Consider the following 22,647-nt stretch of genomic DNA (forward strand, 5'->3'; position numbering starts at 1 on the left):
GCCATTCTCGGGTACTCGTCTGGCTTTTGGAGGTCCACTGAGCCTCCAAAAGACTCCTAAGAGAAGGAGTCGCAAGTACAGGCTAGCAGCCCGAGTCCCAGAAGCCATGCTTTGGCCTCCAGTACAGGCCCCAGCTCCTCTTTTTTTGTTTTTTGCAGTGTATATATTTAGCACATTTTAACATTATTATATGCTTACCTTTAACCTTTGTGTGCTGTTTGGGTCTGTGGGACCCGTTTTCAGTATTTACTAAAAGAAAAATGTATGCAATTTAATTATTTTAACCTGCTTTATTTTGGGGTGGACCTCACATCCTAGGGGGAAGATTTATTTTTAAATGTTGACGTTAAATGCATCAATCTGGTGCACTTTGAGCACAAAATGAATTTATGGATACAGCTCACAATACTCATATGAAAGGGAGCTGTATACTTTTCAATAATCCAAACATCTTTTAGAATATGATCACAACCAATAACAAATTAGAGCTATGCGCAAGCAGTTTTGCATGAGCGAAACTATCTCTCGCTCTGACATCTGGAAACGGAAAAGCAGGTTTATTGCTTATGGATTATCAGAAATCATTTCAAAGGGACACAGACACATTGGATTAACCTTCAGCAGCGTTTTTATCATTTTAATGCCATTGAAGACCAGACAGACTTTTGACCAGACAACGACAAAGGTAAGCCATTTTGCCGTTTTTAGCTACCTAGCGCCACATGTTTTGATGTCTGTTCTTGTTAATATCTTCGCGAGTTCTTATCATAGAGTGATGATGTATGTTAATGTACCTATCGATTCTGTGTCATCTCACGATGCTAGTCGATATTTTTTTCTTGCATTAAGGCTAATATATTGAGACAGTTCAACAAGAAAGACATAGCTGCAAATTAATGTTTAGAGTATAAATAAATAAAATAGCTTGTTCATAACATTTGACATTTCTTTTTTTTGTGGAAATTCATGTATGTGTACTTTCAGCTGTTTATTTGCAGTATTGTACACAGTATACTATAAACAAATGTTTGACAAATTCTTTAAAGGGTCGGGTCACTGAAATGACAAAAAAAACAGCCGTACAGGTCGTTTTCGTTTTATTTTCCAGGAATTGAGATAATATTCAGATGTTCATTTGGGTAATCTGTCTCTTATAGAAAAAAATACAATTGACAATAATTTATTTATTTATTTAAAAAGAACATTTACACAAATAACACAATGCTGCATTTGTATCAGTTTAACAAATCTGGCTCTTATTCCACTTGAACACAAACTCAATACAATACAAAGCTCTTTCTCTCTTTTCTTTCAGAACTCCGTTTTAGACTCTCATACACATAAAAACAACATGCATTAAAGCAAGGAGTCAAAAACAAATATCATAGTACAAAAATATCTTAGCATGCTTAATTGATCATATTTGCATTGTTCATTTTCAGTATTGGAGTGCAGGTATTTTGCATTAAAGTTAGATATTTTAACACCAAGAGGGAAAACAATATTTGAAAAGTCAGTCAGTATATCCGTGTTCACATGCTCGTCTCTGCTGGTGCAGTAATGAGTCGTCCTATCACTAAACACAAACCACTATTTAAACCAGTATTTGATTCCCTTTGGTAAGATGTTTGGTTTGTCCACAGCAAATCTGGTGTTGAAATATTGTTGACAAATGTTTATTGTTGCCCTTTTTAAAATCAATTCAAAAGACAATTTGTCATGACTTGGAGAGTAATTTCACAAGATATTGTGTATAAAGTTGAAATACCTAGGTGGCTATTGTAGTGTAATGACTCGAGAACCCAGCAGAGGTCCCTGTGGTGTGCCAAGTGAGTTTAGTTCAGTCGCTTTGGGGTTGAAACTTGACACATTTCCAGCAGTGGCTATTAAGGGATAACTCTAAATTCACTAAAAAAAACACACAACAGAACAAGTTAATATTTGCAAATATTGCTACATAGATTCTGAATGCCAAGTACCATGTGTCGGCAGCATATTCTGTTTTCTTTCTATCTTTGTTGATTTGCTTGAGTCAGGATTTTTCTTTTATCTTAATTTACTTTTTTTTAAATCATGTGGCATTGTTCGATCTGCTCATGAATGTTCCAATTTATAATTGATTGTATTATTCCATCTTAAAGTGCAAGCAATGCAACTTGATGATAATTGAGTGTTTTTGGAGCTCTGTTATATGTTAAATGTTGCTTTGAAAACGGATTACCAAAGTCCCTCTGTTGAGTATTACACACAGTAAGGTTTAAAGCAGAATTGCTAATGAATGAAAATGTATGGAAGACCATAAAAAGCAAGCAGACACGTCTACATGGCTCATCATGAATTTGACGAGACACTCTTGCTTACATTTGCATTGAATTGTTCACAATTGTTCTTATCTTGATCTGGTTAATAGTTTATTTGAAATGCCTCTGACATTTAACTGGTTATTGTGTTTTGTATTTACTTTATGTGCACCTTTGAGAATCTTCCCCAGGGTAAGAAGTTAAATATGGTCAGCTAATTTTGCCTGGAGACAGGAAGTAATAGGTACAGTAGTGTTTTGCCCAGTGGCACAGTGGACGGCTGCTCGCTGCTACACCTTTCACCAAATGCTACATGTGCTCAGGAGGCTGAGTAGGCAGCCTCATCCGAGTCGGGGTCCCTGGTGCTGTCCTCGCTGAGGGGGGAACGACAGCTCACGTCTGCGATCCCCGACTCCTGGTCGCTGCCGTTGGAGAGGATGGATTTGGATGTTTTGTTGGACTCCTCGGTCTGGAGGGTGATTGGTGCTCTGGGCTGACAGGGGCTGCTGGTGAAGAAGCCCCCGGTGTAGTCCTGAGGGGTGTTGGCCATGTCATTACAGAACGTCCACCCTGTGGGGCTCTTATCAAAGGGGACTGCTTTCTGGGGAACGCTCCACTCCTGCTCCTGCTCCAACTGGGCAATCTTCTATTGATGATACAAGGCATGAAGACTACAGTTATTTTCTATAACGAGGAAAAACCCTGCAGTAGCCTCTTGAAAATATCAAGCAGCATGGATTTATAGCCATGTCCTACCTGTTTGTGTGAAGCCAGCTGCTCCTTCAGCTGCTGAGTCTCCTCTTGGATCGCGCTCAGGTAATCCTCTACAGATTGTCGAGGATGCATCCCCCGGTCAAAGCGGTTGTACAGTGCTCTCCAAAACCTGAACCAAGCAAAAATATATTCAACTCTGAAATAAGAAGACCTGGAAATTCAAAATACTTGCCTGTAAATATGCCGGAAAACATTTGAAAAAAGGTTTGAAGAATTTGATGCCAGCTAATTATTCAGAACAATGCATCCAACTATTTATACACTTTGTCTTTTAGCAAAGTTAAGTTCCCTCTGGTACACAGCTACACCATGTACCCTTTTTTTGGGCTTTTATTGTGAAAGGTAAGAACAGAGTGGTTTTGACCACCTTCTTCCATGTTGAAAGGAGAATAAAGTTTGGCGTTTTGTTTTTATTATCTAATCTCTAAGTATAGGTCAAACTCATTAGCCTTGGTTACCATAATTTTGTGGAAGATGCAAAAAAGCATAAAGAAACTCAAATTATTATTATTCAATATTATTTTTGAAATATTTAAACGTCTTTCTGTGTTTTCAGTACAGTTTTAGCAACTAATAAAAACATATTCACCATTGTGGATAATTGGGTGATGTGTAGGGAAGGTGGAGCTACTAGTATGATACTGTAGTAATGGCAGGACTCCATCTTTTAATATGTCTGAGAGAATGTTATTTTTTCCATCAGATCACTTTATTGTAGCTGTTAGTTATATTTGTAGAAGATATTTCAGAGCACTATTATCAAATGTGTGTAATATTTCATAATAGATATTGACATGTTGTGTGACCCTATCAGTCCTGAGTAAAGTATTAATGACAGAAATCCCTTAATGTATTAATTGCAAGGACAAAGCACTACTGATGTGTAAAGAGCTTAAAACATCAATTATTTTTCCAGCCTTTGCTTCATAGTGTTTTTTAAACATACAAGTAACAGGAGATACCAGGGGCCTCATTTATAACGCTGTGCGTAGGATTCACGTGGGAAGGTTGCTTACGTAGTAGAAATAAAAAAAAAATAGGTACAGAAATGTTCCGACATTTTCCGATTCACAAAACATTGCGTACCGGCGAGGGAAGTGCGTACGGCACTTCCTCCGCCTGTTTCCCTTTTATAAATCACAATCAACTCGAAATGCGGCGCAGCTTTTGCGGGCTTCACGTCACGCCCATATTTGCCTATAAATAGTCAAAGAAACGCCGATTCATTTTGACTGACTGCAGGAAGAAGATCGCAGGAAATGACGACTGAACAGCTAAAAAAAAAGACATCTCACACCGTGGCCCTTTCTCATTTCATCAAATCCCCCTCCTCGGTCCTCCGGTAGTGACCCGCAAATAAATTTTAGCACGCTATGTTGAAGGACATCTCATTTCTCTAAATGCACTTCGGGGATGGAGCGTCGAGGAGCTATAACCGAGGATACACTGATGGGTCCTCCACGGCTCCTTCGTGGATGCATTTCCGGGAACAGAGATGTTTCAAAGCGTCGTGACGCACGGCCGGACTTATCTCAGCCAATGACAGCTCTGCATGCATCCCCTGGATATTATTTTATTAACTGCTCTCATCGCAATGCGATGTTTACAGAGAGAACAGCTGTGAGGTCCGTGCAGAAAGCAGAGCAGTGTGTAAAATATATATATCACTCAGTATAACAGGCCGACTCTCTTTATTTGCTTTAGTTTAGTAGATATCTACAAACAAAGAGTCGATATTTTTCTAAAACCATTTAGTGCTTCACATAATAAAATACACAACGGCTGTAGCCTGATTATGCTTTAGGAGCTGTGTGTGTGTGTGTGTGTTGTACAGTGCGTAGATGCAGCGGACAGACAGGTCTCAGTTGGTTTGGTGTCCTCTGCTTACTTTTAATACTTGTAAATAAAACTTTTGGCCCGTAATTTATTTCCCTCATTGTAGCGACCAGAGAGGGGGGGGGATATATCCAGTCTCTGATAGTGTTACGTTATTATGAGAGTGCTCTGTTTGATTTTGAAATTGTATATATTTATATAAATATATATATGTGTGTCTGTGTCCGCATCTGTAGCCTGTTATTGTCTCATTATACCGCACTGTGAATGAATTGAAAGTAAATATATAAGTGGTCATGAACACATCTGTCCATCAGACAGAGGGCTGCTGTGCCTCCTGTCATCATTAATGGACGTCTCTTTAAAATGACCGCTCAGAGGAGAGGAGTTCTCATTTCTCTAACCGCCTGCTGCTTCCCCTCCTCTGAGTCCTCTCTCCTCGGTTCCCCTCCTCTCTCCTCCGCTCGCATCTCCTGTGGGCGGGACTAAGTCTTGAGGATAGGAGTCGAGGAGGGGAGTTAGAGAAATGAGAAAGGGCCCGTGTCAGATTTAGGTTATTTTGGGGAGGTCGAGATAAATCATATTGTTTGGTGGATGCAGTTTGAACCAGAGTAGCAACATGGAGGTCGGATCGTCACCAACATAAATAAATAAGTGGTCTGAAAAAGGTTAATGACAAAAAAAATACACATAGCCTAAGCTTCCTCAGGCAGTGTGTTTGTAGCGGAGACAGGACAATTACTTATAATGCAGGCTATTGGCGAACGGCACAAAACATGATTAAACATGATGATAGTATATAAAACCATGCTCGTATCTATACAACCTATAGAAAAGCAAAAGGGCGTCAGTTTAAAGTAATTCTGTCCTTCTGTTTACCGCATCATTTATGAGAATACATTTCTTAACAAGAGAACATATTCGAGGGGTGATCAATAACATTTCCGTATTTATTTATTTCTCCAAGTTATGTTTTGTGTGCACTGAGGAGTCTCACACAGGCGTTTGTTTAATCATTTTAAGATTGGCTTTAATCAATGTTTGAAAATGAATTCTTCATATATGATAAATGAGAGGTAACATTTTGTTTATGGTATTATATCCACATATTTCTTCCTTCTGCCAACGGTGTTGCAGTTTCTCGTCTCTCCCGTTTTTGTGCTTAGTGCGTACGCATGGGTTAGAGTTTGCGTGGAGGACCGCATGTTTTCCCGTCAAGTTAGTATTTTATAAATCGCCAACATTTCGTAGAAACTGGCGTACGCCATTTTTTTACCGTATATCCCTTTATAAATGAGGCCCCAGATCTTAAACCTCAGATGCATGTGTTGTCACTATTTGTGAGGACCTACTTAAAGCAGTAGGGGGCGGTGGAGGGCCGGAGGAGCCCCTGAGTCTGGCTGTGGTCGGGTCGGTACAGAGGGTTGATGTAGTCGGCCCGGTTCATCCACAGATAACTCCAAAGAGAGTGAGTCTTCTCTCGCAGTCTGTATGAATGTAAAGAGATAAAGACAGAATCAAATCATGGAGAATGCAGGAACAACATGGATTTAGAAAACATCTTTTGGTTGGTTTCTAGCAAGAGTCGTCTCAATTTGCATAATCCTGGTGATAAACTGTTCAACTGTCACTCCTCCTCAGCAATCAGTCTCCTCTCACTGACAAGATGTCTGTGCTGTGAAAAGGAAAAGAAAGTAATGGCGGCGGCAGGTTTAAATCTCACCCCAGCTCTGTCCTCTCCCGCTGGTTGTTGCCAATGAAGTTGCCGTACTGGCAGGAGTAGATGTGGCTGTGAATGGTGATGAGGAACCTCGCGTTGAACTCAAAGGCGCAGGGGAACTGCTCCATGAGCTGCCAGACGCATTCCAGGAACTGGTCGATGACCGGAGAGACCTCTTTAGGGTCTCCCTGCAGGTGGTTGCATCTGAAGAGGAGGACACAACGGTTAGATCAAAACTAGACATCAAAGATGCTAGGAAAGTAATATTTAACAGTCAAACCTGTGAGAGAACTTGTGTCCAAATGAGATCCAGTCTTTCTCAATTAGAACCTTAGAGTAGAAAAAAACTTGAAATGTAATAAAAAGCACACGGTGTATCAGGGTGATTGTAGGTTAAACAAATACAAACAATGACAGAGCTGGGGGGGATAATATTCCAATAAACAAATGTCTGTGGTTGATCCAAGCTTTCAAAGTGGTTTCATAACCTATTTGGGAATTTGCGACTTTACTATGAGAGCATTTTCTTTTTTTCTTGCAAATGAAGGATTTAATAATCTCAGAGAATATTTTTTCTGGTATCTTTGGTTTTTCTCCGAAAAGAACTTCCCTTCCAGCTCTGTAAATCTTAGACATATTGCAAAGGTAATCCAGCAGAATGACTGAACCTCCTCACCCTCTGTGTGGGGTGATTTCCCCCCAAATTAAACGTCAAATTCAGAAAAACAGGCTTGTCTATTAGGCTTAGTGGGTCTTAGTGGAATCCATGTTACCCTGCCTAAACTTTACTGATTAGAGGAACAAGCCTCACAGGACTTCAATTAGATACAGCCAAACACAGCCTTTGGTACACTCTGTATCATATTCCCACTCTCTCATAACTGAACTTTAGAATAAGATACAGAGTAGCAGAGAGGTATGTGACATTTACGATGCTTCTCAAATCTTCAGTTCTACACTGTAACTTAAATAGAAAAGGGTAAAGGTTTATTATCTACCATGAGTCCTCGGAGGGTCCTGTAGTGAGGGTCCAGCAGCACACAGGCCACTGAACACACCTGAGTGGTGCGGTCCCACCCGTCTGAGCAGTGCACCAGGACACTGACCCCCTCCTCTGCAACAGCCTGCACACACACAAACTCATTCAGTCAATTTATGCACTGTGCATTGCATGAACAAAAATCTGTAAAATAATACATTGAAAAATAACTACTGCAGTCAAAAAGCATTTTTATATTTCTAAAGCTAGCAACTTTAGATAAACCTGGTAAATCACCCCAATGAAGGCCTTGTGAAGATGTGTTCTCCTGATATTTTCAACAATATTGTAGTTGCATCGGAGGTATTTCAAAATGAAAACAAATCTGAGTTTCTGCCAGTAATCCATTGAAATTAAACATGTATATTTACAGGAGGCACCCCATAAGCTAACCCCGGTGGTCCCCAGCCACCTAACATTTGCATTGCGAGGAAACAGCCCAAAAAAACCAGAATAATTAAATGATCACAGTATAGGCTATTCGTGCCAAAGCTATATTAAAAACAGCACTGTCTGTCTGCCTGCTTTCCTTTACACGGACACACCCACAACACACAGCATGCGAGGGGGACCCAGAGGCACACGAAGAGAGGAGCAATATGAAATACTCCTTTTGGAGGCTGTTTGAGGTGCTGTTGAAGTGTTTTGTCTTATACCGTTAGTTTTTCTATTATTTTGTCCATCCTATTTAATGTAGATCTGTGACGGTACCATAAAAATGTATTGCATGATCTAGTTTGCACATACAGTTAGCGTCTCATTAGTTGCAACTTACAGACAGACAAGATCACACACACACACACACACACACACACACACACACACACACACACACACACACACTACACACACACACACACACACACACACACACACAACACACACACACACACACACACACACACACACACACACACACACACACACACACACACACACACACACACCACACACACACACACACACACACACACACACACACACACACACACACACACACACACACACACACACACACACACACACCACACACACACACACACACACACACACACACACACACACACACACACACACACACACACACACACACACACACACACACACACACACACACACACACACACACACACACGGGATTAACCTCCAGACTGACCTTAGCAATAAATATGCCTGCATCCAAAACAGCTTTGATGTGCTTCAGCCAGCCAGAGCTCTCCAGTCCTTCCAGGAAGTCGGACATGGAGGGGGAGCGCAGCTCACACACTGTAAGCACAACACAGCTGTCTCACTGGCAGGAAACACGGAGCATACCTGATCATTGCACTTTATTAAACCTAACATTCACAGCACTGACCTCCAAGACTGCACATGTATTGGGAATTCAGCACAGTATGCCACGCAGGTTTCAATTAAAAACTGATTTTCTTCAGCTTTTAACATAATGGATAATTTGGACCCCAGTCTGTCAACACTTAGTCCAGAGACACGGACTCCCATGAAAATTTGAAATGATATTCATGTTTCCCTGAGGATGAATCCTACTAACTTTGGTGATCCCCTGTCCACAGGACTTATCTCTTTATCTTGTATCTTTCTCTAAACAAGAAGAGTAAAAAAAGCAAGAGAACCACTGTACGTGAGTAGACTCTTCATCTCATGGTTAGGTATTTTAGTACATAAATGTTGAACAGAAGCCATTCTCAAACGAAAAATATCCCAGTCAAGGCACACAAATACAAATCCATTTCTGAACCATAAGGCTTCCTGCATTGTGTTTGTTTATATTGTAAATCTGAAACCTAAAATTATTATTTTCGTCAGGGTTCAATGTAAATATTTGCAAGTTGACTCACGGGGTGACGTGAACCTGTTTCTCCTTGTATGACATTGTATTTGCTCAGGACGATTTATCACATTACTATTCGTAATTTAGACACTTGTTTAGATAACCGATCAAAACATCTGCTCACTCCACACTCATTAGGCTGTTGACATAGGTGACAAATAATTTTTTGCTGACACCTTATCAGTGTGCTGACCTGTAAAAGTGCTCTGAGGCCACAGATGGGAGAGCACACAGGTGAGTGGGTTTATTCAACCTTCCATAACACTAGTAGGGCAGACTTCCACTCTGAAGAAATATTTGAGCTAATGCTGCCAGCCAGGGGGTCTTTGGAATCTCATTGAAGTGTGCAGAGTAGAGGGTAGGGAGTCAGGCGGGCTCTGAGGGGCAGTCTCCAGCATTTAAAGACTTCCCTTGTCCTGCCAGGGGGCACAGAGTTATCACAACTAAGAGCAGCTATAACTTTTCAGACTTGAAATCGCATAATTCTCACGCCCTCTGTCTCTCTTTGGGGGATAAGCTCCCGGATTGTCCACTCCGGGGAACCAAAATAGCTCAGAAAAAAAATCCAGATGGATTCAAAGTCTTCCTAGGAGCACCCCTGCACAATACCCAGAAATTCTCCTATGGGCTCATTTGAGGCCTGAAAGCCACAGGGGTAGCGTGGGGTCCCGCTCTGCTATAGTAATGTGAAGAAGCAGCGGACTTTAAACAAGACAATGCCGGAAAATATACATTTCGTTTCGCAAACATTGATGTGGTGAAATATTTCTGACACAGTGATGAATGCTATGCTGGAGCTTTAACAGTAAATACATCTAAAATCATTGTGAAAAGCCCTTGCAGTAAGGATTGGATAATTACCTTCCATCATTTTCTGTTGGCTGTTTCTCATCACGTGGATGTTCTCGATTCCGATGAACTGGAATTTAATGTTGGAGTAGTTGTCTTCGTTTTCGTATCCTTTTCCTGCAGCTCGGTTTGCGATTGCATTCAGCTGAAAAATACATTTGATATATTGGGATTGCCAGAGTCTTTCAAAAGGGAAATCTTTCAAAAGTGGAACTAAAATTGGGTCCTCCTTCCAGGTACACTTTAGAAAAAGCCTGTTAGCCACTCAAAAATCCAAGTTGGCCACCAATGATGGTTTAGAAGTGTCATTTTTTGCCATGTATGAAGGATCTTGGTGTTAAAAACATACATGTTTGACCTAGTACTGTACAAACAAATTCAAACTACAATTCAGGTATTTTTACCATATCTGAGCCATACAATCAAAAAAATCTGCAAATCTAAAACAGGGTAGCCACACATGCCTCGTAATGGGTTTGGGTTTAGGAGTGTAGTGGTAGAGGTAGTACTTGTGAGATCATGGTGTTCAGTAACTTATGTTGTGCTTTAGTGGCACAATGCTTCCTAATAAGCCACACATTTTGTATTTAAAAACGACAAAAAAAAGCTCTGAAGAAGTTTCTTAAAATTGTAAATTTGACCTCCCAGTAGTCAAAACAAATAATTCAATACCAAATTCCCAAAATGTATCCAGTGTTTAAAATATCTTGGAAATGGCAGCCATCTTGGAAAATGGTGGCTAACAGGTTTTTACATTAGCATCCCCAGAGGGATGAACATGGACGTTTTGGTGCTTGCATCAATTTTTGAAAGATTGTTACAGCTATCTGCAGAATTAAACACACTTTTTTGAGACAAAAAGTATTTCAAAAAACCTGTTGCATAACATTTGATTCAACAAGCAAATAGCCAGGATGTTTTCAAGGCTCAAGGCGAGCACATCCAGCTGGCAGTATAGAAAACAAAGCCCACCTGAACACACAGCATAGTACTGTAAGAGTTGTATTTACACAGGCTGTTCCTTAGGCACAAAGGGCTCACCTTAGGCCTGGTGTCCACCACATACATGAAGTCGCTGTGGGGATTGGACCTCAAGATGGCCTCCAGCATCTGCTCGTCCTCCAGGCATCGAGCGCTGAAACCTGACAGGGGCTGACTGCTGCGGCAGATGGCAGCCTGGGAGGAGGCAAGAGGCAATCAGCTTCAAACAGGAATGTTTTCTCTCCTCATACTTTAAGAATTATTACTTTGGATGACATTGAGAAATAAAGAAAATCCAAAATGTGAGAATCAGGGAGAATACAAATTCACAGTGCTTTTTCTTTCCCTGCATTTTCAATTTCAATTAAATATCAACCAAACAATCTCCATTTAATAGCCACAGGGGAAAGTCCCAGAGACTGCTGTTGTGCGAGTCTCCCTTCTTTAACCAGAGCGGAGCCCCTTTGTACGAACTGAGCTCCTCACGCAGGACCCGAACCCTGGGAAGCTGACCTCACACTCATAAAGCACTCCCAACTGTCCGGTTGAGGGTTAATAGAAGGCATTACAAATGTCATGGCTTATTCCTGATTCAAATATAGAAAATGGAATTGATTCATGGTTTGATTTATTTACAGGGTAGACGTCTCCTCGGAGGAGTGCTTGTACGCTTGACAAAGTGCCTGTTTAGAATCCATGAGCTTCTCTCTTGTGTTACAAAATGCAGGCTTATTATGGTGATTGTAGATGAAAAATAAATCAATTTTTGAAAGAGATTTCTTTCAAATGGGTTCCTTATTTTTTATATATTTTCTGTCCTATGTATTTTAGTAATCTGTAGTTGCATGTCTATTCCTGTTACCTTGGCAAGATAAGATGTTGCCATGAAACAAACAAGCCAATTTTATTTGATTAATAATAACTGAAATGGACAATATAACAGTTTTGCCCTCCATCTTCACAGAAACAAAGTCTCATACTTTCCTGTAGTCAGGCTGTGTTGTAGAAGAAGTACATGTAGACAAACTGAGAAAAGTATACTAAACCAACACTGTTGCAATACAAATCAACTGTTACACCTTTTATTATTTCAGGCTTTATTTGATAAAATATCAGCAAACGTTTTACATTTTTACTGCTAGTTACGTAATATTTACTTTTTTTTCAATTAAAGCCAGCGAAAAATAAATGTTGTGATAATGACATGTTGCATCTTAATATAATTATCTTATCTACGTGTTATTTTATTTACTACTTTGCTTGTTCAGGGTTGCTACAAACCCTACACATCACTGTCAGAGCTTGATAAATGTATTGGACTCTTAAATTAACTCAAGTTGTCACAGGGAGAATATGGAAAATATAAAAAGCAAATGTATGTTGTCAACTTACATGATTTTCTTTGGAGTAGTAGGACAGAGTAGGAAATCGGCCTCTGCTTCTGAACTTGGAACTCCCCACGATGACCGGAGGTGTGGCCGACTCAGGCACAAACAGGTCAGCTGGGTACGTGTCACTCACCTTTGAGAAAAACAAAACCGAATTCCAAACTTCTGCAATGTCCATATTGGGATAAAAATAATCAGAGGTCAGCTAACTAACCTTGTAGTGTTGGTTGACAGAGGAGAGTTTCCACAGGGAGTTTGGCAGCCCCATTCTGCGGTAATCAGCCCTGAGGTCCAAAAAGTCCCATTCCGGCCGTCTCTCCTCGGCATCAATGTTAGGCTTATAGGAGAAGCAATACAGCTCATCGGGACGCTCTGCAACAAACAACAAGAGTCAATATAATTTCGAAGTGATGAAATGTGGGATTTCCACCCAGGGGCGCCGTAAGGAGGTGAAAAGTTAGGACGATTCTAAGGGCCCGTGACTGACAGGGGCCCAAACAATTTTAGTACATTAAGAAAAAAATGTTTAAGTAACCAATGTGATATCTTTTCATGGGGCCCAAAATCCCTGGTGGTGCCCCTGTTTACACCGCCTAAAGGTTACCTGGCTGGGAGAGTCTCTGTAGGGACAGGTGGACATCATGGCACTCCCGCTCTCTGGGGATGACAAAGTTTAGGACCTGGAAGTTCTTGCAGTGAATGAGCAGAGAAGATCCTGAGGCTGTGGCGGCTTGTTTCTCCAAACTGCACACCAAACTGTGAAGCACCTGGGAAGAGATATGGAAGGTCAATATGGGCCTTGTGTTGCAAATACAAAGCACAGCATGGATGCACAGTGACAACCTAAAAAAACATAATGTATTGTCAACAGCATGTGCATTGTTCCTTAAATATGAGGCCTTCACTGTTTTTACTCAGTAGTTGTGCTACTGCCTACCCATGTTTCATTGCGCACTCCAGCCTCGTTCTCCACAAAGATGGTGTGTGTGGCTGTCAGATAGAGGGTGCCCACCCTACTTCTTCTGGGAGAGATTCTGTCCAGCAGCCTGACATTGTCCACCTGCAGGAGGAAGAGCAATAACAACATGAGACAGCCTCATCATCCTCAGCTACACACACACACACACACACACACACACACACACACACACACACACACACACACACACACACACACACACACACACACACACACACACACACACACACACACACACACACACACACCACACACACACACACACACACACACACACACACACACACACACACACACACACACACACACACACACACACACACACACCACACCACACACACCACACACACACACACACACACACACACACACACACACACACACACACACACACACACACACACCACACACACACACACACACACACACACACTATGGCTGAAAGCAGGAGGACCCTGGCTGCCTACGTGGCCTACGTGGCCACACCCTTTAATTATTCCTGTTTGTTTACATAATTGCATTAATACTGCAGTGATCGTGGCTGTTTGTGCTGAGGGGACACTGGTGTTCAGTGCGGAAATGTAGCTAATCAGTGCAGCCAGACCCGAGGTTACCTTTGGCAGTCGGATGTGCTCCATCAGCAGCTGAGAGATGAGCCGCAGCTTCCTGCACCAGTCACGATACGACTACCAACAGCACAGCATGTGTGCGATATTATAAAAACAATATGCAGTAGGTTAGATTAAATGGTTACGGTTGTTCGTCAGTAGCGCGCAGGTAAACGCTGCCATAATATCTGCTGCCTGGAGTCTTCATGGGAGCTACACCGCTGGGTCCTAGAGCCCGCCCAGTATCGAGTGTTAAAGGGGGATTCAGGTCTCGAGCTGACCAAAGTTACATTAGCTTAAATTAATGTAAGTGTTCACCGTGCAAAGTAAGTTCATTTTAGACATTTTCTCACCTCAAGACATCGAAGAAGAACATTTGTTTTACCGCTAATCTTCACTGAAATTACTATTGTTATTTATTTTTTGCATTATTGGTCAATGGAGTGCTTTATTCACAAATAGCTAGCTAAAATTCAAGCTAACGTTATTATGGTGAGAGAAGCTTTTTTCAGAACGGTAGTGATTAACATAGGCTAAACATGTTCACCTGTGAATCTAATTTGCTATAGTAACTTAAATGTATGCTGTTTGAAAATGACCGTCTTTGAACTGTCAACATAGTAGGCTAAATGAGCCGGTTATAACCATGGTTATAACCAGGGTTCGAGTTATAAACTGAGCTCTATGGGGGTCTTTAAAACTAACGCATGCCTGCGCCAGCACGCGCGCACGTGCAGGCGCGCACGCACACAGGCATAGATTGCGCAATAATGTATTGCGCACCTTGGAGGTGCAGACTCCAACTGATGGTATATATTGCACACCCTTGAGAGTATACAATTAGTGTCTGATGTGTTAGGGCTTCAAAGATAATTACAAAATCACAAAAACTCAGGAACTCTGTACTTGTGGAGCGTCACAAACAGCGCCTCCGTTTATTAGGTTTTACTCTCTCTCCACAACTTCAGGACAGACTGCGCATGCTCAAACACATGAACTCGTTCACAATCAATAACAACGTAAGAGCTATACAAATTAAAGAAAATACAAAAATTAGCTCTCACAGATAAAACGAGAGAGAGAGACTGACTTCACTTTACGTGGTCCAACAAACATACACACACGCACACACACACGCACCTTTACGCAGATAAAATAGCCCAAAGTGGTCTGTTTTCAGCAGGCTGTGGTCGCGGTCCTGGAACCCATGATGTGGAAGTCCGATGTCCTTTATTTATCCACGATTGGATGAATGGGAAAGGGTCAAATTTGTTGATAGGAGGCCCATTTAAGTCCACAAACAACAATGCATTGAGGCTTCTGGCTCGCAGCCGGTTCCTGGTCTTGCAGTCGGTGTCATTGCATGCCGAAAAGCCCCTCTCGCACTCTGCAGATGTCGGAAGAACAGTGTTGCTCGCCACTATCATTCTTTTCAAGGTTTTACCCTGATGTTCCTTGCCTTGTTGTTGAAGTTTCCAGTCTCTGAACTCACTGACAGCTTCAGTTGCGGACTCTCCGAGAAGTTTAGCAAACTTCCCCACCTCACTTTCTCCAAACAGAACAAGCTCTGTCCTCTCTTTTGGCCAGAAGTGCTGATCCAGAGGCTTCAACATAGTTACCAGCTCACTATCGGGGAGACGCCTGGTGAGATTATCAAGGATTGACTGGTAAAATTGGGACTTCTTTACTTTAGGTTGAGTTTCTCTAATATCAACCCCTTTGAACTGGCCGCTTGTTATGCCCGCTTTGACTTTTAGTTCAGTTTTCCCATCGTTGTCCTTCATGGCAGAGAGCACCTCGATCGTCTGATGTATGTAGCGGCTTACATCAACCAGGGACGTGTCACATTTCTGTAGTTTCAGGGAGAGACTTTGTAATTCACGTAACACGTCTTTCATTGTCGCTAAATCAGTGAGGAATCCAGTGGATGTCAGATGCTTTAGTAAACCAGTGTACTTGGCTTTCTCTGCACCGGAACGTGAGCCATCTTCACTAGCAGATTTAAAGTGATGTGCTAACACTGGGAAGTCCTTCAGCACAGCTTTGACAGTGTTGTAACTGCTGGAAACCCATCTAATTGTAAAGACTTGTCCGATTTTCAGAATCTGCATGTTCAGTTCCGCAGCCGCTTCCTCTAACTCCCTGGCGTTTTTCGTGGACTGGTGGTAAAGAGAATAGAGTTTAGCGAGGAAAAACTCTAAATGATTACAGCCTGCCACAGCCTTCAATGAATCATTCACCGCTAATTCCAAACGATGAGCTAGACAATGAACTGCCTGAAGACGAGGGAAATCCTTTTTCAGCCTGGCTATGAGTCCATTCTGTCTCCCGGTTAGCACGGCAGCACCGTCTGTGGCTATGCTAATTAGGTTTTTACGAAGAAACTCTTCATCCATTCCCCCCGCCTGGAGGCTGTTTTTCAGTGCGCTACACAGCGACTCTGCATCAGTGCCCTGGTCCAGTTCAACAATGTCAAAATACACATTGTCCATATCTCCATTCCCAGTGACATCGCACCTGACATAAATAATCATGTATGCCCGTCCATGAATTGTGCTTTCGTCTAGCGTTAGACTAATACGGGAATCAGGGGCGGATCTAGACAAATATTCATGGGGTGGCAAGAGGGTGGCAGGAGATTTTGAGGGGTGGCATCCCATGACAGAAGTATATGCTGATTTAAATCGCAATCATATCAATCAATTAGGGGTGTAACGGTACACGTACCCGTACTGAAATTATTCGGTACGAGCCCTTCGGTTCGGTACACGTGTGTACCGAACAAATATAGCGTTAAACGTAAAAAATTGAGAACATGAACAACTTTCTGGAAGTAATCTATATCATAGAGCGACCAAGTCATTTCATTGGACGAGAGGCATACTATGAGAGCTGGTCACAGGGATGCGTTCAAATGTAGTCAGTAATTTGAGGAACTGTCGAAATGGCGAACGCAGATAAAGTTGAGCTGAAAATCCTCCAGCATCATTGAAGTCTCCGGTTTGGGAACATTTTGGTTTCGCAGTTACATACAAGGATGACGGACAATGACAGGTGGACCGAACCAAAGCTGTTTGTCGGCATTGTTCAACTAACATTGGTTACGCGGCTGGCAATACATCAAACTTGCACACTCATTTGAAAAGGCATCACCCGAACGTGAATATCACCGGTACCAAAAGAAAAAAGACTGAAGTGCAAACCCAACTCCTGCTAGCATGTAAGCCTCCACCACTCGCAAAGAGTTCAGACCGAGCCAAAGCTATTACAAACGCCAAATATCCTTATGTTGCCATGGTAGCAAAGCGCTACCTGGCTGTGTCTGCTACCTCTGTCCCTAGAGAGGGTGTTCTCCACAGCAGGAGACATTGTTAGTGCCAGCAGATCTGCCCTTTCAGCAAGCAATATGGACAAGTTCATCTTTCTTTAAACAACATGAAAATACAATGACAAGCAAGTCCTAATGTCAAACTGGCTGCTTAGGTACTAGTTCAGTTCAAATACAGATTATTTCAGTTCATCGAAATGCTGCACCTTAATGTTTATTTTTACTATATTTTGTATTTATTTGAATACATTAGTCACAGTTTAATAATAATTAAAAAAATATATTTAATGTTTTGTGATCATTTTTTCTGCTGTACCGAAAACGTACCGAACCGAACCGTGACCTAAAAACCGAGGTATACCGAACCGAAATGTTTGTGAACCGTTACACCCCTACCATCAATGTTAACTTGGAAAGCCACAATATTAATATTTTAACTCAATCACATAGGTGATATTATTGTGACACATCAGTAAAGCCTTACAAGGTGGCAGACGTAATTTAATGAATTTTAACTGAACAATAACTGAATGAGTTTGTCTCACTCTTAGACCAGCAGGGGAACCAAATCTATGCAGACTGCTGCAATAAGTACATTAATTAACTCTCATCGATGTTTGTCTGAATGAATATGATACTATTAACAATCATATTATTCCTATCAGCTGTCAATCACTGTTAATAAATAATAATAATAATAATAGATTTAATTTGTTAGCGCTTTTACAGGTGCTCAAAGACGCTTTACAGATATAGTGAAGAACTGTTATGATTCACATATTCATTTATTATTGAATAAACTATATTTTTTGGAGGAGTTAATGATGAATGTTCATCAAGATGCTTGCTCACCCTCCTTAAAATTTGAAAAACAAGTAATTATATCATTATTAATATACAGTTACAACCTTGACTTTACATCCGAAATAAATTAAAGAAGTGACTAACTGCATCAGTTAGGGTTAAAAAACGTGTATTCAGCTAAAACATCGCTGCAGTTATTATCCAGTGGAAGGTCCTTACCTACTGGCCTAGTTAAATCAAAGTGGTTACTTTCTGTTGGCTGGGCAGTGTAGTTTTACACACCGTCTTATTTTACTTTCTCAGGACGTAAAACTGTTTTTTGGGGGCAGACCCCCCTCAAAGAAAAAAATATATACACGCATACAAGGTCATCATCTTAACAGTTTGTTATTCTCATCGAGTCATCCGTGAGCAGAGCATCAAGTTGGCATGTCTATTACAGCTGAATGGGGCGATTACTATTTTGTTCAGCAAAACGCCTCACAAACGTATTAAGATCAACAGCTGTAGTGCGTTTTGATTCAATGCTGAGTACAGCCAAACTTGACATTCTCTTCACTGTCATTGTAGACCGCAACTACCTCATTCCTTCAGTGCTTGGGTCCGAAAGGCTTCTCGTTTTGCGCCGTCCCCACGTTCAAGTGAATTCGCCACCAATCATATTTCCACTCTCGCGCTAGGACCGAGGGAGGGGTTACATGACGTGCATCTTGTGCTGCATTCACTTGCACTCGGACATTATAGACTTTCTCTCATAAATGTCCGATGAGCCACAACTTTTCTTTCAAAACAAAGATGCCAACTGGGGTGGCAAGGCTATTGTTTAGGGTGGCAGTTGCCACCCCATGCCACCCTGGTAGATCCGCCCCTAACGGGAATCAAGTGATTTGATATTAGAAATAAATTTCTTTTTCATCTCTTGTGCAATGTGCTCCACAATCTGGGCACATGAATGATCGGATCTGTGAGCAGGGCCGACTGTCGCACCATTCATCTCATTAAGTTGCATAATGGGTTTCAATTTTGTATAAGGCAACCTTTCTTTAGCGACAGTATAGGCTGCCCTGAACGAACTAGCTGTCTCATTAAACAGGCTGGAGCTGAGTTCTGCAACTTTCTTCGGAAGCACTTGTTTTAGTTTGAGCTCCGCTATTTCAACAGCTCGTTTATGAGCAATAGAGTCGCGGTGTATGTCAATTTTTTCCCGCAACTGCTTCTGCACAGGGCTACTCACAGTCCCATTGATCCAGGCATCCGCCAAATGCGTTCCATATTTTTTCTCCGAAAGTAAGAGTCTTGGCTTCCTTACAGACGAGGCATCCAAGACCACCCTCCTTTGAAAACAGCCAGTTGTTTCTTTCTTTCCAGGATCTCCACTGATTGTGTCCCCAGTTAAGTGGCAGTCCTTCTGTAGCAGTACCTCCTGCCTCCTCATGCCGCTCCGCTTCGGAACTTTCTTCGTGTGTGCAGGTGGTCCTACATTCAACAGCATCAGGTCCGCTAGCAAAGACAGCATCCTCCGTAGCTGCAAGGTTAGTGCTAGCTGTCACGCTAGCAGGTGCATTTTGGTTGTCAAAAGCTGTTTTTTGTTTCTTTGTGAGAAAACCAAAACTAGCCAGGCTTGTAGACCCCGTCGGCAGCAGTGGCCTTTTTTTGGGCGGCATAGTACTCGTCTGCTAGCCTACGGTACTCGTAGTATGTGTTTATCTTGTAAATATATTTGAATGTATGTTGATATCACGGTTCATTCTTCGGGCGCGCGCAGCACGTTCACAGCCTCACAGGCATATATTGCGCAATATTTTATTGCGCACCTTAGAGGTGAAGTGCAGGCATATTGTCATTCAAGAGAGAATACGATGCGTAGTTCTTTTGGAAAACATTGTTTTGTTTGCCTATTTACCTCGTTAACGTAAATAATACTCATTACATTGAAAAATGCATTATTTGTGATCAAAATAATGGTTGTTGGTAATGTATATTAGCGACCCCCACAGATGTTTGATTTCATTGGGTCCGTGGGAGCTCAGGCACCTCCTTATGGGAGCTCAGCTCCCATTGGCTCCCACGTAACTCGAACCCTGGTTATAACCCCTAAATCAGTTCTCAACCTCAGGGTCGTGACCCCAAAAGTGGTGCGTCATAGCTTTACGGAGGGGTCATGAGTCCTTGATTTAAATGGTGTAAGGCAACTTATATTCTATTTTTTTAAATATACATGTAGCCTATATCTCTGAATTTAATTCATTTATATGAGGAAAAACCAAACAAAGGGTTAATTCAAAAATTACAATGTTTTATAGATGTTTTTCATATCTCACAGACAAAGTAAAGCCCTCCCCTATCTGCTAAATAACTTCATTCTGCTTTAGAAAGGTATACCAGTAAACATAAATTAAAAAGGCTATTTAGTACGTATCCTATACCGGATCTCCTCTCTGGTAAACAAAAACACCCTGAAAACTCTGGCAGGAGCACTCATTCAAGGGTACTATGACTATGCTTGCACGTCATGGTACCATAGCACCTCCAAGGCGCTACAAATAAAACTTCAAACATCGCAAAATAAACTGGTCAGACTACTGCTTGACCTTTCATCTAGAACCCACCTCACCTCTGCCCACTTTGACAACCTAGGATGGCTTAGAGTAGACGACAGAGTACAGCTACTTGCAATGGGCCTGGTCTACAAGATCCACTACACCTCTATGGTACCCATGTACATGTCAAAATTCTTCCAAAAGGTCAAGGAATACCATGATCATAACACCAGAGGGAGCTCCACAAATCATGTGAAACCCAGATTTGGCACAAAAAAGGGGGAATACACGTTTCGCAATTATGCCACATCAAGGTGGAACGCTCTTCCCACAACTGTAAAGGAAAGTAAAACTATACTTACCTTCAAAACCTCTCTTAAAGAGCACCTTCGGGGGAGAGCATTGCAAAACTGGCCCCGGTAATGGTACAAATCTCAACCTGTCGTTCAATGGACAGCTTCCCCCCCCCCCCCCCCCATCTATGTATATACTCGCATTTTAGACTCTGTTACTAACTCTATATCTGTAGACTTGGTATGTCTTAAATGTCCGGTTAGGATGTATTAGAACGAAATCTAAAATGAAAATTGTAAATAAGCAATCTGTATGTAAAAAAAAACACCTGTATGTAAATTGTAAATAAGCCATCTGTATGTCAAATATGTCTTATATGTCTTAAATGACATGATGAATTGGAAATGGGGGACCCTGATGTAAACAAGACGAAAGTCTTTCTCTGGTCTGCATCCCCTTAACAATTGTATGTTTTGAGCTGTACTGTACTGTACCCAATATACAAGCTGTTAATAAACTTTTCAATCAATCAATCAATCAAACAAGTAATTAATAAAACAGGCAGAGAATTGAAATAAAAGTTAAAAAATAAATAAACAGAAAACTAATCTCTAATGCTATATCAAAATATCTTGTTTAACAAAAACCCTCCTGCCGTTATCTCATTCAATATGTAGGTTAATGATATAAAACTAATTGGAAATATACACAAAATGCGTTAGTACTAAACAATAGAAAATGGTCCCTTAAGGAAAAAGGTTGGGAACCACAAACCACGATAACGTACTGCAGGCAAATAAGACTAAAGATTACACGGGTGTTTTCATTTATTCTGGCTGATTAAACCTGCTGAGTTGGTTTTTTTGTCGTCATAAGCCCTACTGAGGTTCATGTGGGGTGAAACTTTGCATCAGGTCAGCAAAAGAATAAGAAGATGAAAATAGAAGTCCTGGATAACAAATGTAAGCAGGAGATTAAGGGATTCATTGTTAGAACATTATAATGTCTATACATTCATTACAGGGAAATGGTTTATTCTGGAATAATTAACATTTGACTGTGGGAAATCAGTCATTTATAAATAACAAGTTGTACGGCTTCCATGAAGCACTTTCTTTCCATTACTCTAAAGCATTACTGCTGTCTAAAGAAGACATTCAAAGACACAGCTCTTCATTTTAAGATAGAATAGCATGCCTAAAATGAGTCTCTGTTTAATTTCTTTAAATAACCTTATTTGCTTAACACTAGCTACACTAATCATTTGTGAAACCAGTCCACATGTTAAAGGGTGTCTCACAAAGCAGAATAGCAGGCATGTTGAAAATATTATAAGATTACATTTAATGTAATTATGC

At 41.2% G+C, this 22,647-nt stretch overlaps 1 protein-coding gene across 2 annotated transcripts; it reads right to left on the reverse strand.

The window, feature by feature from the left end:
* Positions 1-1,174: 1,174 nt before the first annotated feature.
* On the reverse strand, positions 1,175-20,181 carry mtmr7a (myotubularin related protein 7a). 2 transcript variants are annotated; one of them, XM_034223184.1, is made up of 14 exons: positions 19,690-20,181; positions 13,674-13,796; positions 13,341-13,503; positions 12,951-13,108; positions 12,741-12,869; positions 11,409-11,543; positions 10,380-10,512; positions 8,826-8,935; positions 7,629-7,754; positions 6,911-6,960; positions 6,634-6,834; positions 6,263-6,397; positions 3,057-3,183; positions 1,175-2,946 (listed from the first exon to the last, which is right to left on the reverse strand). In XM_034223184.1, the coding sequence occupies exons 1-14, from the start codon at positions 19,969-19,971 to the stop codon at positions 2,620-2,622; spliced, it is 2,199 nt and encodes a 732-aa protein (XP_034079075.1). In that variant the 5' UTR covers positions 19,972-20,181; the 3' UTR covers positions 1,175-2,619. The 2 variants fall into 2 exon arrangements, with proteins under 2 accessions (XP_034079075.1, XP_034079076.1); XM_034223185.1 differs by lacking the exon at positions 19,690-20,181 and adding an exon at positions 14,330-14,655 and having other exon boundaries at positions 2,620-2,946.
* Positions 20,182-22,647: the final 2,466 nt, after the last annotated feature.

This window comes from Gymnodraco acuticeps, unplaced genomic scaffold (assembly GCF_902827175.1).
Source record: "Gymnodraco acuticeps unplaced genomic scaffold, fGymAcu1.1, whole genome shotgun sequence".
Lineage (NCBI taxonomy): Eukaryota > Metazoa > Chordata > Actinopteri > Perciformes > Bathydraconidae > Gymnodraco > Gymnodraco acuticeps.

Coding starts and splice junctions, on each gene's coding strand:
- mtmr7a (XM_034223184.1), bottom strand. CDS start 19,971: ATGCTGTCTTTGCTAGCGGACCTGATGCTGTTGAATGTAGGACCACCT. Junction 10,513..11,408: donor TGGTGGACACCAGGCCTAAG/GTGAGCCCTTTG, acceptor TGTATTTTTCAG/CTGAATGCAATCGCAAACCG. Junction 6,835..6,910: donor GGACACAAGTTCTCTCACAG/GTTTGACTGTTA, acceptor CCTCCTCTTCAG/ATGCAACCACCTGCAGGGAG.